The 16,274-nt window shown below is 69.3% G+C and overlaps 1 protein-coding gene across 2 annotated transcripts; it reads left to right on the forward strand.

Annotated features, from left to right (window-relative positions):
• The first annotated feature begins 259 nt into the window (after positions 1-259).
• On the forward strand, positions 260-16,274 carry AGAP2 (ArfGAP with GTPase domain, ankyrin repeat and PH domain 2). Of its 2 annotated transcripts, XM_077788626.2 has the most exons (19): positions 262-1,687; positions 3,914-3,972; positions 4,053-4,140; positions 5,126-5,211; positions 5,287-5,428; positions 5,507-5,641; positions 6,280-6,401; positions 6,491-6,643; positions 7,156-7,242; positions 7,320-7,424; positions 7,496-7,640; positions 7,713-7,823; positions 9,015-9,146; positions 9,419-9,478; positions 9,697-9,848; positions 9,921-10,011; positions 12,111-12,333; positions 13,212-13,467; positions 15,021-16,274. In XM_077788626.2, exons 1-19 carry the CDS (start codon positions 553-555, stop codon positions 15,276-15,278), a joined length of 3,540 nt encoding a protein of 1,179 aa, XP_077644752.2. In that variant the 5' UTR covers positions 262-552; the 3' UTR covers positions 15,279-16,274. The 2 variants fall into 2 exon arrangements, with proteins under 2 accessions (XP_085419048.1, XP_077644752.2); XM_085562922.1 differs by lacking the exon at positions 9,419-9,478 and having other exon boundaries at positions 260-1,687.

Consider the following 16,274-nt stretch of genomic DNA (forward strand, 5'->3'; position numbering starts at 1 on the left):
GGGGCGCTGCCGTGAGCCCCGCCACCGGGGGGTCCCGGGCATGACCCCCCCGGCCCCGTAACCCCCCATCCCTCCGTCTCCCCCTCCCCCGTAGCCCCCGCACCCCCTCCCCATCACCGCCCCGTGTCCCTCACGCCCCAGCTCCGCTCCCGACCCCCCAAACCGGTAACCGCCCCCCCCCCTGCCCAACCCCGGACCCCCCGGTCCCCACAGCCCCCCTCCCCCCGCCCTGACTCCCCCCGATCCTCCCCCGCCCCCAGAAGCCCCCGGCCCCTGCCCTGCCCCGCTCGGGGGGATCCCCCCGCGATGCCCCCCGGCCGCTAACCGGGGGTGAGGGGGGGTGGTCCCGATCCGCGGCCGGCGGGGGGGTGCCTGCATTTCGGGGGGGGGGCGGCGGCGGTTCCAACCCCTCCGGGGGCGGGCGAGCGGCGAAGGCTTCGGGGAGGCAGGGCCGGGGGTGGGACCGGAGCATCACCGGCACCGGCGGCCGCGGCGCCGCGCGGGGATCCAGGGGGGCCGGGGGGGCGCCCCGGGGGGGCCCTGCCCGCACCCATGAGCAGGACCACCGGCCTCCAGCGCAGGACCACCTACCTCATCTCGCTCACGCTGGTCAAGCTCGAGTCGGTGGGCGCCGCGGGGGAGGCGGAGGAGGCGGGGGGTGGCGGCGATGGAGCCCCTGGCCCCGGCGGGGCTGCGGCCGCCCCCCGCACCCCCGAGCCCGGCCGAGCCCGGCGGCCCGAGCGGCTCTTCCAGCGGCAGGACGCGCTCCGGATAAGTACGGCCGGTCCCGGCCCCCCCGGCCCCGACGCCCCCCGCCCCCGCTCGCCCGCCTCGCCCCCCGCCGTGCCCCCCAAACCCGACCCGGCCACGCTGCCCCCCCCGCCCCCGGCGGTGCCCCCCAAACCCGACCCGGCCACGCTGCCCCCCGTGCCCCCCGCCGTGCCCCCCAAACCCGACCCGGCCACGCTGCCCCCCGCCGTGCCCCCCAAACCCGACCCGGCGCTGCTGCCCCCCCCGCTCCCGGCCTTGCCCCCCAAAGCCGACCCCCGTGGGGCCAAGGGCACCTTGCAGGGGCCGGGGGAGCGGGCTCTGGCCGCGCTGGACATCCCCCAGCCCGCCGCGGCCCCCCGCCGCCCGCTGCTGAGCCAGGCCACCTGGGGGGGCCCCGAGGGACCCCCGGAGGGAGGCAGGGCCCCCCCGCCGCCCCCGGAGCCCCCCGCCGCCTCCCCGCACCCCTCCGCCGGCGCCCGCCGCCTCCGCCTGGCCGGCCCCAAAGCCCCCAAAGCCGCGAGCGGCGGGGGGACCCGCGGCACCCCCGACCCCCGGGCGGGCAAGGCCCCCCCAAAACCGGCCGGCAGCCGCCTCTCGTGGCCCGAGGGAGAGGGGAAGGGGCGCCCCAAGGCGGGGGGCAAGAGCGAGGGGCCCCCCCGGGCCCGGCTGTCCCCCAGCAAGGGCAAGAGCAAGACCCTGGACTACAGCGACCTGCAGCCGGGGGGGCTGGTGCCCGCCCCGGCCCCCGAGACCGGGCTGAAGCGGGGACGCGAGGGGGGTCGCGCCTCCACCCGCGACCGAAAGATGCTCAAGTTCATCAGCGGCATCTTCACCAAGAGCCCCGCGGCGACCCCCACGCACCCCGCGCCCCCCTGGTCTCCCCCCGGCGCCGACCCGGCCAGTGCCGCCCCGCACAGTGAGTACCGGCCCGCGGCAGCCCGGGGGTCGCCCCGGCCGTGGCTCGGTGTCCCCGCGCCCCCCCCGGTGACCTGGGGCCGGTGTACCGGTGCGCGCTGTTTGGCCGTGGTGTTGTGCCTCAGTTTCCCCGGCGGGCGGAGGAGGCGCCCGGACCCGCGGGTCGCGTGTGGGGCAGCAGGACCCGTCTGCTCCCGGTGGCTGTGGGGTGGGGGGTACGGGGGGCACAGGCGGGCACAGGGGGCACGGGGGGCACGGGGAGCACAGCGGGGCTGTGACCCCGGGCTGGGCCGGGCCGTGTTTGTGCCTTGGGGGCGATGTGAAGTGTCCGACCCGGCGGGGGCCGGTGCTGCTGGGGATTCCCGTGGTGGGGATCCCGTGCCTCGGTTTCCCCGCTGGGGGAACTCCACGGGGGTCAGGCGCGACCCCCTCCCCACCCCCGTTGTTCCGTCGTCGCGCCATCCGTCCGTCTGTCCTCGCCTCCATCCGTGCGTCACACCCGCGCATCCTGTCCCCCATCTGTCCGGCCACCCCACGGCCCCCCGTGTCCTTCTGTCCCCCCGGCACCCCTGTGCCTTCCTGCGCACCTTGGCACCGCGGGGCGCGTGGGCAGCACCTGCAGGGCCGGGGGTGGCAGCTCGGTGACAATGCGAGGGGTGACAGGCAGCAGCGTTAACCCTTTCCCGGCTGGCGCGCGCCTGGCACGGACCCGGCTCCGTGCTGGTGGCAGAAACTGAGGCACAGAAATGGGGGGGGACCCCCTGACTGTGTCCTGACTCGGGTTCCCCTTTGGTGGTGCCACCTCTGCCCAGAGGGGATGCCAGGTAGGAGATGTGGGGGGGGCACAGGGCACGTCCTCGTGCCAGGCCAGGCGCTTGTGCCGCGCCGTGTCCTTGTGTGCCACACGAGCTGCCGCCTCAGCCTGGTGCCCGCCGTGTCCTCGTGTCATGTCCTGTCCTCGTGCCACACCGTGTCCCGGTGCCACGCTGCATGCCGTGTCCCTTGTGCCACACCATGTCCTTGTGCCACACGTGTCCCAATGCCACGCTGCATGCCGTGTCCCTTGTGCCACACCATGTCCTTGTGCCACACGTGTCCCAATGCCACGCTGCATGCCGTGTCCCTTGTGCCATGCCTCATCCTTGTGCCACACGTGTCCCTCGTGCCACACCATGTCCTTGTGCCACACGTGTCCCAATGCCACACTGCATGCCGTGTCCCTCGTGCCACACCATGTCCTTGTGCCACACCGTGTCCCGATGCCACGCTGCATACTGTGTCCCTCGTCCTTGTGCCACACCATGTCCTTGTGCCACATCATGTCCCAATGCCACGCTGCATGCCGTGTCCCTCATCCATGTGCCAAACCCAGTGCCACACCGTGTCCCAGTGCCACACCACGTCCCAGTGCCACGCTGCATGCCATGTCCCTTGTGCCATGCCTCATCCTTGTGCCAAACCATGTCCCAGTGCCATGCTGCATGCCGTGTCCCTCGTCCTCGTGCCACACCATGTCCCAGTGCCACACCACATCCCAGTGCCACACTGCCACGCCGTGCCCTGGCGTCCATCGCGTCCCTGTGCCACACCTCGTGCTCACGCCATGCTGCATCCTCAGCCTGAGGTTGTCGTGCACCGCTGGCATCGTGTCCATCGTGTGCCACGATCCACGGCGTCCCTGTGCCACCCCTCATCCTCCCGCCACGCCGTGTCCTGGTGCCCGTCGTGTCCTCATGCCACATCCTCGCGCTGGTGGCGCCCGCTGTGGCCTGCTTCCCGCTGTGTCCCCATGCCACACCACGCCCTGGTGCCACGCTGTGCCCTCGTGGCTGCCGCACCCCGGAATCGTTGTGTCCCCATGCCACGCCGCGTCCTTGCCCCAACGGTGTCCTGGTGCCCGTCCCCGTTCCCATCGTGTCCCTGTGCCCCGCCGCGCTCCCCCACGCGTGCCCACCGTGTCCCCGTGCCCTCTGCGTCCTCGTGCCTTGGCACACGACGCCTCGTGCTGCCACGTCCCCGTCCCTGCCACGTGGCATCTGCGCGTCCTGCCGCCGCCCCCGCGGGCCCGCTGCCGTTGCTGGGTGACAGCTGGTGGCCGCCCACGCAGGAAGCTGCTGCTGCGCTGCGGGGTGGGGGCCCCCCGGGGATTGGGGCTCCTGGGGGTGCCGGGGGCTGCTGGGGGGTGCCCGGGCTTCCCGGGCTCTGTCTCACCCATCTCCCTCCGCAGAGGCCTTGGTCAACAGCCAGGAGTGGACCCTGGGCCGCTCTATCCCCGAGATCCGCCTGGTGGGTGCCGTGTCCCCGTGTCCCCGTGTCCCCCGAGGACCATGTCCTCAGCCATCCTGACATCCCCTCTGCCCACCCAGGGGGTCCTGGGCAGCAGCAAGAGCGGGAAGTCGGCGCTCGTCCATCGGTTCCTCACTGGCTCCTACGTGGGCTTGGAGCCCACCGAGAGTGAGTGGTCATTGGGAGGACATGGGCATGGGATGGGCGTGACCATGGGCATGGGATGGGCGTGGGATGGACATGACCATGGGCATGGGATGGACATGGCTATGGGCATGGGATGGACATGACCATGGGCATGGGATGGACACGGCCATGGGCATGGGATGGACATGACCTTGGTCATGGGATGGATGTGACCATGGTCAGGGGATAGATGTGACCATGGGCATGGGATGGACACAACCACGGGCATAGATGGATGTGACCATGGGCATGAGATAGGTGTGACCATGGGCATGGGATGGACACGACCATGGGCATGGACGTGACTTTGGCCATGGCATGGAAGTGACCATGGGCAGGGGATGGATGTCACCATGGGCATGGGATGGAAGTGACCATGAGCGTGGGATGGACACGGCCATGGGCAAGGGATGGATGTGACCATGGGTGTGGGATGGACATGACCATGGGCATGGGATGGGTGTGACCATGGGCAGGGGATGGACACGACCATGGGCATGGGATGGACATGGCCATGGGCGTGGGATGGACACAGCCATGGGCATGGGATGGGCGTGACCATGGGCATGGGATGGATGTGACCATGGGCGTGGGATGGGTGTGACCATTGGCATGTCACAGGGATCAGTTCAGTGATGGAGTGGCCATGGGGATGGAGGTGCAGGACTGGACATCTCCATGGACCTGGGCTTGGGATGGACACGTGGTGGGGCTGGGCATGACCATGGCATGGACACGGTCATGGAATGGACACGGTCGTGATGCTGGGCATGGACAGGCGTGGAGATGGCGAAGGGGTTGGACGTGGCCGCAGAATGGACAAGGCCACGGTGCTGGTCATGGCTGCGGGACTTTTGGGGTCAAAGTGCCGGTCACACCTGGTGCTGGCCATGGCCACGGGAGGTTCCATCCCCGTGGGCGGAGCACACCTGCAGGGTCCCCCCTTCGCCTCCCCCCACCACTGCAGGTGGCCAGTTCAAGCATGAGGTGACGGTTGATGGCCAGAGCCACCTCCTGCTCATCCGGGAGGAGGCCGGCGCCCCGGACGCGCAGGTACGGGGGGACCGGGGGCCGGGGGGGGCCACGTCGGCCAGAGCCGAGCCCTGAGCCCCGCCCGTGGCCCCCCAGTTTGCCAGCTGGGCGGACGCCGTCGTCTTCGTCTTCAGCCTGGAGAGCGAGAGCAGCTTCGAGGAGGTGACGCGGCTGCACGCGCTGCTCAGCGACCTCCGCGGCACCAGCGACGTGGCCCTGGCGCTGGTGGGCACCCAGGGTGAGCCAGGGGCGCGCGGGGGATCTGCGGGGCCGGGAGCAGGACGGGGCAGCCCCGGCTGACCCCCCGACTCCCCAGACAAGATCAGCTCGTCCAGCCCGCGGGTGGTGGAGGACGCGCGCGCCCGGGCGCTCTGCGAGGTCATGCGGCGCTGCCTCTACTACGAGACCTGCGCCACCTACGGCCTCAACGTGGACCGGGTCTTCACCGAGGGTGGGTGGTGCCATGGGGTGATGGGGACAGTGACCAGCGTGTGGTGGGCACCATGGCCTGGTGGGATGGGGATGGTAGCCAGGGTGGAATGGCCGCAGTGACCTGGTCAGACAGGGATGGTGGCCAGCGTGGGGTCATGTCTGGGTCGAGGGGAGTGGTGGCCAGATGGCACAGGGCCATGTCTAGGTGAGACAGGGACTGTGTCCAGGTGGGATGGAGACAGTGGACAGGGTAGCACAAGGAACTGTGTCCAGGTGGGGTGGACCCATGTCTGGGTAGGTCAGGGATCATGTCCACCCCATGTGGGATGGGGGCTACATTCAGGTAGGATGGAAACAGTGTCCAGGTGGGATGAGGGTGGGGACAGTGTCCAGGTGGGATGAGGGTGGGGCCCATGCCCAGGTGGGTGGGGCCCATGCCCAGGTGGGATGGGGACAGTGTCCAGGTGGGATGAGGGTGGGGCCCATGCCCAGGTGGGATGGGGACAGTGTCCAGGTGGGATGAGGGTGGGGCCCATGCCCAGGTGGGATGGGGCCCATGCCCAGGTGGGTTGAGGGTGGGGCCCATGCCCAGGTGGGTATCCAGGCCGGTGGCCGGGCAGGTTGGGGTCCGGCCCTCCTGACTCCGTGTCCCTGCAGTGGCCCAGAAGGCCGTGGCGCTGAAGAAGCAGCAGCAGCTGATGGCGTCCTGCAAGTCCCTGCCCAGCTCCCCGAGCCACTCGGCCGCCTCCACCCCCGTGGGGGGCGTCCACCCCAGCCAGGTGAGCCCCGGCCCCCCGCCCCGGCCCCCCGCCCCGGCCCCCCGCCCCGGCCCCCCGCCCCGGCCCCGGCTGAGCCCGCGTCCCCCCAGACCAGCAACGGCGGCCACACCAGCGACTACTCGTCCTCACTGCCGTCCACGCCCAACGTGAGCCACCGGGAGCTGCGCGCCGAGACCCCGGCCCCGCCGGGCACCCCCGGCTCGCTGCACCGCGGGGCCAAGCGCCGCACCAGCCTCTTCGCCGTGAGTGCCCGCGGGCCCCGCCGCGGGTGGCACCGGGGGCGCCTGGCACCCCGGCTGCTCCCCTGGCATGGCGGTGGTGACACGGGGGGATGCGACATCCTGGCTGTCCCCCTGACGTTGTTACCCAGAACGTCATCTTGACAGGGTGGTGGCATTGAGGGGCACGTGGCACCCCAGGTGTCCCCTGGCGGGGTGGTGGTGGTGGCACTGAGGGACGTGTGGGCATCATGTGTGGGGACAGGGGACACAGAGGGCACCAGGGATGTCTCCACCAGGGGTTTTCTGCTGTGTCCTCTAGCAGGGTGGTGGGGACGCCTGGCATCCGTAGTGCCCGTTTGACATGGTGGTAGGGGTGGCACTGAGGGACGCGTGGGCACCCGGGGCGTTCCCACCATGGGCCCGCAGCGGTGGGGTCTGTGGCACCCCAATGTCCTCACCGCCGCGCTCCAGCAGTGGGGGACGTGCGGGCACGCCACGAGTGCCACCCCCTGTCCCTGTCGCTGTCCCCACAGACGCGCCGCGGCAGCGACTCCGAGAAGCGCAGCCTGGACAGCCGGGGCGAGGCGGCCGGCAGCGGCCGTGCCATCCCCATCAAGCAGGTGCGAGGTGGCGGTGGCGGGGGGACGCGGCAGGGTGCCAGCGTCCCCTCTGTCCCCTCACCGCTCCCCGTCCCCAGAGCTTCCTGCTGAAGCGCAGCGGCAACTCCCTGAACAAGGAGTGGAAGAAGAAATACGTGACCCTGTCCAGCAACGGCCTCCTCTTCTACCACCCCAGCATCAACGTGAGCGTCCCCGTCCCCCCGTGGTCCCCAAAGGCTGGGAGAGCCCAGCGTCACCCGCGCTGTCCCCCCAGGACTACATCCACAGCACCCACGGGAAGGAGATGGACCTGCTGCGCACCACGGTCAAGGTGCCCGGGAAGCGCCCGCCGCGCGCCATCTCCGCCTGTGGCCCCTCGGCCAGCATCAACGGGCTGCTGCGGGACCCCGAGGCGGGCGGTGAGCGCCGGGGCCGCCGGGGGCCGGGCGACACCACGGGGACCGCCGTGACACCGTCCCTCCCCCTCGCAGCCGGTGTCCCCTCCGTGGGGCTCAGCCTGCCCCCCGAGCCGGGGCTGAAGGTGGTGGGCAAGGGGTCCCTGCAGCGCTGCGCCTCCGCCTCCGGCGCCAAGCTCGCCTCAGGTGAGTGGCACCAGCACCAGCAGGGACGTGGCCACCTCTCGGGCCACCCACGGGGACTTCCCCGTGGTGGCCTCACTGAGCGTGGTGACTCCTGAGCAGCTCAGGAAGCTGGTGGCCCTTGGTGGCCCTGGTGGTTCTGGTGGCTCTGGAGGCCACTGGTGGTCCTGGCGAGCCCAGGGACCAGGTGGCCCTTGCTGACCACAATAACCCTGGTGGTCCTGGCGAGCCCAGGGACCAGGTGGCCCTTGCTGACCACAATAACCCTGGTGGTCCTGGTGAGCCCAGGGACCAGGTGGCCCTTGCTGACCACAATAACCCTGGTGGTCCTGGTGAGCCCAGGGACCAGGTGGCCCTTTGGTGGTGCTGGTGGCCACAGAGGAACTGCTGGCTCTGGCGACCATGCGGGTCCGGGAGTCCCAGAGGCCACAATGGGGAGCCTGGTGAGCCCATGTGGGCCTGGTGACCCTCATGAGTCTGGTGAGCCAAGGGGTTCTTGTGAGACCCTGGTGGCCCCAGGGATTTTGGTAAGACCAATGAACTTGGTGGCCTTGGGGGTGGGTCCTGGTGATCGCAGTGAGATCGGGGACGCCGGTGAGCTCTGGTGGCCCCAGTATGCCCAGCACCTCTGGGGTACTTCTGACCCTGTGACCCCAGTGAGTCCAGAGGCCCTGGTGGCCCAAGTGACAGTGCTGAGCCCAGAGGATTTGGTGACCCTGCTAGCCCTGACCTGAGTGGCTCTGATGGACCTGGTGACCCTGGTGGCCCTGACCTGGGTGGTTCTGATGGACCTGGTGACCCTGCTGACCCTGACCTGAGTGGCTCTGATGGACCTGGTGACCCTGGTGGCCCTGACCTGGGTGGTTCTGATGGACATGCTGACCCTGCTAGCCCTGACCTGGGTGGTTCTGATGGACCTAGTGACCCTGCTAGCCCTGACCTGGGTGGTTCTGATGGACCTGGTGACCCTGCTAGCCCTGACCTGAGTGGCTCTGATGGACATGCTGACCCTGCTAGCCCTGACCTGGGTGGTTCTGATGGACCTGGTGACCCTGCTAGCCCTGACCTGAGTGGTTCTGATGGACCTGCTGACCCTGGTGGCCTCGGTGGTCCTGGGGAGCTCCCTGGTGCTCAGGGGCCTGGTGAGCCCAGTGACCCCGGTGTCCACGGTGCCCGTGGGTGGTCTCTTGGCAGAGTCGCCACTGTCCTTCGAGGCCGTGTCCAGCAGGGACCCTCCTCCGTCGCCGCTGGTGGACAGGAAGAAGCACCGGCGGAAGAAGCTGATGACGCCGTCCAAGACCGAGGGCTCGGGTGGGCAGGCAGAAGGTGGGTGCCACGGCCATGCGTCCCCAGCCCCGGTCACCATGACACAGTGGGGACAAGGCCACCATCCTCCACGGCGGTGATGCCCCCGAATTCGGGGAGATCTGGGGTGATGCTGCCCCTCACGCCCCCGTCCACGCTCGGCCACGCTGTCCACGCATCCCCCTCGCTCCGCCACTGCCTGCCACCTTCTGCACCGTCCCCAGGGCTTCGTGGGCCCCCCTGACTCTGTCCCCGTTTCCTCTCTCTACTCCTGCTGCCCGGACCCTCCGCAGCCAAGCGCAAAATGTGGAAATTAAAAAGTTTTGGTAGTTTAAGAAATATTTATAAAACAGGTAACGTGGCGCGAGCGGTGCCTGCCGTGCATGTGGCTGTGCCCCCCCTTGCCTGCTGCTAGCGCACACCCCGGCAGGGGTGCGGACACTGGGGAGGGGGGTCGGGCACAATTTGGGTGCCAGGGGTGGATGTGGGGGGGGGCTGGAGTGGGTGCTGGGCCAGCGGGTGCAGGACCCCCCCCGTCCCACCGTCCCCCCGGGGGTCTCTGGTCCCGCAGAGGAGGAGAACTTTGAGTTCCTGATCGTGTCGAGCACGGGGCAGACGTGGCACTTCGAGGCCGGCAGCTTCGAGGAGCGCGACGCGTGGGTGCAGGCCATCGAGAGCCAGATCCTGGCCAGCCTGCAGTGCTGCGAGAGCAGCAAGAACAAGGTGGGACCTCGGCGGGGGCTGCCAGGGTCCCCCGTGCCACCCCCCGCCCCTGTCACCGCCGTGTCCCTCCAGGCGCGCACGGACAGCCAGAGCGAGGCCGTGGCCATCCAGGCCATCCGCAACGCCCGCGGGAACTCGCTCTGCGTGGACTGCGGGGCACCCAGTGAGTCCGGGGGGACACGGGGACACGGGTGGGCTGGGACATGGGGGAACAGCAGGGGATGTGGGGGGACACGGGTGGGGTAGGACATGGGGGGACAGCGGGGAACAGCAGGGGACACGGGTGGGGTGGGACATGGGGGACAGCGGGGGACACGGGTGGGCGTGGGACATGGGGGGACAGCAGGGACACAGGTGGGCGTGGGACATGGGGGGACACGGGTGGGGTGGGACATGGGGGAACAGCAGGGGACACGGGTGGGGTGGGACATGGGGGACAGCGGGGGACACGGGTGGGTGTGGGACATGGGGGACAGCGGGGGACACGGGTGGGCGTGGGACATGTGGGCACAGTGGGGGACACGGGTGGGTGTGGGACATGGGGGACAGCGGGGGACACGGGTGGGCGTGGGACATGGGGGACACGGGTGGGTGTGGAACATGGGGGACAGGGGGGACACGGGTGGGTGTGGGACATGGGGGGACACGGGTGGGGTGGGACATGGGGGGACAGTGGGGAACAGCAGGGGACACGGGTGGGGTGGGACATGGGGGGACACGGGTGGGCGTGGGACATGGGGGACAGCGGGGGACACGGGTGGGCGTGGGACATGGGGGACACGGGTGGGCGTGGGACATGGGGGACACGCGGGACATGGGTGGGCATGGGACATGGGGGACAGCGGGGGACATGGGGGGACACGGGTGGGTGTGGGACATGGGGGAACAGCAGGGGACACGGGTGGGGTGGGACATGGGGGAACAGCAGGGACACGGGTGGGGTGGGACATGGGGGAACAGCAGGGGACACGGGTGGGGTGGGACATGGGGGAACAGCAGGGGACACGGGTGTGGGACATGGGGGACAGCGGGGGACACGGGTGGGGTGGGACATGGGGGAACAGCAGGGGACACGGGTGGGGTGGGACATGGGGGGACACGGGTGGGTGTGGGACATGGGGGGACACGGGTGGGTGTGGGACATGGGAGACACGCGGGACATGGGTGGGCATGGGACATGGGGGACAGCGGGGGACATGGGGGGACACGGGTGGGTGTGGGACATTGGGGGACAGTGGGGGACATGGGGGACACGGGTGGGTGTGGGACATGGGGGACAGCGGTGCCACGGGCCCTGCAGAGCCCTGAATGCAGGGGGTGATGCCACCCGGTGAGATTGGGCCACCGGCCATGGCCACTTGGCAACCGGGGCGAGGGGGGGCTGTGGGACACGGGAGGCCACGTGTGACGTGATGCCACGGGTCACACGATGTCCCGGGCCAACATGATGTGTTGGCATGTGCCACGGGATGCCGTGGGCCACACGATGGATGGCACGGGCCACACGGTGCCATGGGCCACACCATGCCAGGGTCACACAGTGCCATAAGCCACACAATGCCGTGGGACACGTGATGTCATGGGTGACATGATGGATGGCACAGGACACACGGTGCCATGGGTCACACCATGCCATAAACCACAAAATACTGTGGGCCATGTGATGCCATGGGTGACACGATGCCAGGGGTGACATGATGCCATGGGCCACACGATGAATGGCATGGGCCACACATTGCCATGGATCACACAGTGCCACAAGCCACATAATGTCATGGGACACGTGATGTCATGGGTGACATGATGGATGGCACAGGACACACGGTGCCATGGGTCACACCATGCCAGGGTCACACAGTCATAAGCCACACAATGCCGTGGGACATGTGATGCCATGGGTGACACGATGCCATGGGTCGCACGATGGATGGCATGGACCACACATTGCCATGGGTCACACAATGCCCTAAGCCACAAAATGCTGTGGGACACATGATGCCATGGGTGACACGATGCCAGGGGTGACATGATGGATGGCGCAGGACACACGGTGCCATGGGCCACACCATGCCAGGGTCACCAATGCCATAAGCCACACAATGGGACACGCGATGCCACGGGTGACACGATGCCACGCGGTGCCATGACCGGCACTACGTCACGGATCACCGCGCCCACGTGCCAGGCTCTCTCTGTCCGTACCACCCCAGGGGTGCCGCAGCTCAGGCGCCACCCCACTGACGCCCCCCGCTCGCCCCGCAGACCCCACGTGGGCCAGCCTGAACCTGGGCGCCCTGATCTGCATCGAGTGCTCGGGCATCCACCGCAACCTGGGCACGCATGTGTCACGCGTGCGCTCGCTGGACCTGGACGACTGGCCGCGGGAGCTGACCCTGGTGCTCACGGCCATCGGCAACGCCACCGCCAACAGCATCTGGGAGCAGAACCCGCGCGGCCGCTGCAAGCCCACCCACGAGTCCTCCCGGTGGGTGCCCCCGGCCCGCCCCGCTGCCACGCCTCGGCTCCGGTGCCGCCGTGATGCCAGCCTGCCATCCCCGATGCCACCACGTGTCCCTGTTCTCCATGCCACCGTGATGCCACCACGTGTCCCTGTCCTCCATGCCACCATCCCTGATACCACCACGTGTCCCTGTCCTCCATGCCACCGTGATGCCACCCTGCCATACCTGATGCCACCACGTGTCCCTGTCCTCCATGCCACCCCACCATCCCCGATGCCACCACGTGTTCCTGTCCTCCATGTCACCGTGATGCCACCCTGCCATACCTGATGCCAAATGTCCCTGTCCTCCATGCCACCCTACCATCCCCGATGCCACCACGTGTTCCTGTCCTCCATGTCACCGTGATGCCACCCTGCCATCCCTGATGTCACCATGTGTCCCTGTCCTCTATGCCACCATGATGTCACCCTACCATCCCTGATGCCAAATGTCCCTGTCCTCCGTGCCACTCTTCCATCCCTGATGCCCTGTGTCCCCCATGTCCCCGTGGTGCCACCCTGCTGTCCCTCACACCCCATGTCCTCTGTGTCCCCCGTGTCCCCGTGGTGCCACCCTGCTGTCCCTGACACCCCACATCCCCCATGTCCCCTGTGTCCCCTCTGTGCCCCATGGTGCCACCCTGCTGTCCCTCACACCCCATGTCCTCTGTGTCCCCCATGTCCCCGTGGTGCCACCCTCTGTCCCTAATGCCCCATGTCCCCTGTGTCCCCTGTGTCCCCGTGGTGCCACCCTGCTGTCCCTGACACCCTGTGTCCCCCATGTCCCCCGTGTCCCCGTGGTGCCACCCTGCTGTCCCTCACACCCCACATCCCCCATGCCCCCGTGTCCCCGTGCCCAGGGAGGAGAGGGAGTCGTGGATCCGTGCCAAGTACGAGCAGCGGCTGTTCCTGGCGCCGCTGCCCGCGGCCGAGGCGCCGCTGGCCGAGCGGCTGCTGGGCGCCGTGCGCGAGCGGGACGTGCCCGCCGTGCTGCTGCTGCTGGCCCACAGCCACAAGGAGCAGCTCAACGTGCCCACGGCGGACGCGGAGCGGCGCACGGCGCTGCACCTGGCCTGCGACACCGCCCAGGTGGTGGTCACCCAGCTGCTGGTGTGGGTACGTGCGGTGGCACGGCGGGGTCGCGGGGTGGCTCTGGGGGGGGACGATGGGTGGGCATGGGTGCTGTGGCACGGCCACGATGGGGGTGGCGCGGTTGTGGGGACCGTGACGTGGGTGTGGGGGATGGGGTGAGGTCATGGGGACCGTGGGGTGGTCTTGAGGGATGGGGGGTGGCCTTGGGAACCATGGCATGGCCAGGAGGCGAGTGACACGGCCATGAGGAGTGTGGGGTGGCTTTGGGGGACACGGTGCGGTCATGGGGGACATGGTGTGGTCATGGTGTGGTCATGGGGGACACGGTGTGGCCAGGAGGGACACGGTGTGGTTGTGGGGGACAGGGTGTGGTCATGGGGGACATGGTGTGGTCATGGTGTGGTCATGGGGGACACGGTGTGGTCATGGTGTGGTCATGGGGAACACGGTGTGGCCAGGAGGGACACGGTGTGGTTGTGGGGGACAGGGTGTGGTCATGGGGGACATGGTGTGGTCATGGTGTGGTCATGGGGGACACGGTGTGGTCATGGTGTGGTCATGGGGGACATGGTGTGGCCATGGGGGACAGGGGTTGGTCATGGTGTGGCCATGGGGGACAGGGTGTGGTCATGGGGGACATGGTGTGGTCATGGTGTGGTCATGGGTGACATGGTGGCCATGGGGGACATGGGGGACACAGTGTGGCCGTGGGGGACACAGGGTAGTCTTGGGGGACATGGTATGGTCATGGGGGGTGTGAGGTGTTCATGGGGCAGCTGGAGTGGGCTTGGGGGTCACGGCACAGCCAGGAGGAAGATCGTGGGGTTGTGGGGACTGTGAGGTAGCTGTGGGGTTGTGGTTGCTGGACTTGGGGACTGTGATGTGGCCAGAGGGAAGATGACATGGTCATGGGGGACACGGTGTGGTCATGGTGTGGGCATGGGTGACGTGGCCAAGGGGGACATGGGGGACATGGTGTGGCCATGGGGGACACAGTGTGGTCATGGGGAGACACTGTGGTCATGGTGTGGTCATGGGGGACATGGTGTGGTCATGGTGTGGTCATGGGGGACATGGGGTGGCTGTGGGGGGCACGGTGTGGTCATGGTATGGCCATGGGGGACACAGGGTGATCATGGGGGACACGGGGTTGTCATGGTGTGGCCAGGAGGGACACGGTGTGGTCATGGGGGACATGGTGTGGTCATGGGGACATGGTGTGGTCATGGTATGGCAATGGGGGACACAGGGTGGTCATGGGGGACACGGGGTGGTCATGGGGGACATGGGGTGGTCATGATATGGCCATGGGGGACACAGGGTGGCCATGGGGGACACAGGGTGGTCATGGGGGACACGGGGTGGTCATGGGGGACATGGGGTGGTCATGGTGTGGTCACGGTGTGGCCATGGGGAACACGCTGCAGTCATGGGGACAACGGCACAACCATGGGGGATGTGGAAGCGCCCGTGGCAATCCTGGGCTGTGCCCAGACGCCCAGGGAGGACACGGGGGACGTGACCCGTCCCCGGGGGCCGCGCGGGGCCCCGCGGGTGACGCGTGGCCGTGCCCGCAGTACGGGGCCGACGTGCGCGCCCGGGACGGCCGCGGCCGCACCGCGCTGTTCTACGCCCGCCGCGCCGGCAGCCGCGAGTGCGCCGACATCCTGCTGCAGCACGGCTGCCCCGGCGAGGGGCCCGGCAGCCCCCCGACCCCCGGCAGCCCCACGACCCCCGGGCCCCCGACCCCCGGCGGGCCCCCGACCCCCGGGCCCCGCCGCCGCAGCAGCTGTGCCAGCGTGGGGCCCTGCGAGCCCCGCTCTGCCCTCGTATAGCCCCGAGGGGCCCGGCGCCCCTGGGTGCCCATCCCGGTGCCACCCGCGGGGTCGCCCCTTGCCCACGGTTTGTACTTTTGATGCTCTATTTATTATCCTTTCCATGTCGGGGTCTCCGCTGGTCCTGCCCCCCTCTCCGTGCCAGGGACCCCCATGCCAGGGGCACAGTGATGCCACTGCCACTGCCACTGCCACTGCCACTGCCACCTCCCTGTCCCCTCCCCGGGGTATTGTGCCCCAGCGTGGGGTGGGCACAGCTGGGGTCGGGGTGACCTCTGCCCATGTCCCTGCCACCCCCGCCCGTGTCACCCTCACCCCCCCCGTTGCCCCCTGCTCACATCACCCCGTCCTGCCCCGTCCCTGCTCCCGCGTGCTGTGTCCCCCTCCCCTTGTCACCTCCCCAGCCGCGCCCCCTCCCCAAATCACCCTCGCCTTGCCACCCCCTCTGACCCGCCCCCGTGCCCCCGTGTCCCCCCCGGCCGTGCCCCCCGCCCTGGCACAGCCCCGGCTCGGTGGCAGGAGCAGAGCAGACCCCGACTCCCCTCCCCTCCTTTTCTACAACAACCTTTTGTACGCCCCCTCCCCTTCCCGTGCCCTGACACCCCCCCCGTGCCCCGAGCTCCCCCCGCCCCCCGTTTCTCGGCGTCCCCTCGGGATCCCCGTTAATTTATTGCTTTGTTTAGCGATAGGATAGAGCCAGCCCCTCTTCCCGCGGGGGGGGCACCGCCGGCGGGACCCCCGACCCCTCCCGCCGGCCTGGGGGGGCCGCCGCGTCCCCCTCCCGGCCCCCCATGAATGTAGGGGCGCCCCAGCTGTGACGCCCCCGACACGCCCCGAGGGGCCGAGCCGGGGAGCCCGGGGGGCCGGGGGGGCCGGGAGGGGTCGGTGGGGGGGGCCCAGCCCCGGGGGTCGCCCGGGGGTCCGGGCCGTGTACAGCGTTTCCATCTCGCGGGTGTGACTGTAAGTACGTGACAATGTCGGACACTGGTGCTGTGA

This window comes from Lonchura striata, chromosome 29, assembly GCF_050655825.1.
Source record: "Lonchura striata isolate lonStrDom1 chromosome 29, ASM5065582v1, whole genome shotgun sequence".
Classification (NCBI taxonomy): Eukaryota; Metazoa; Chordata; class Aves; order Passeriformes; family Estrildidae; genus Lonchura; species Lonchura striata.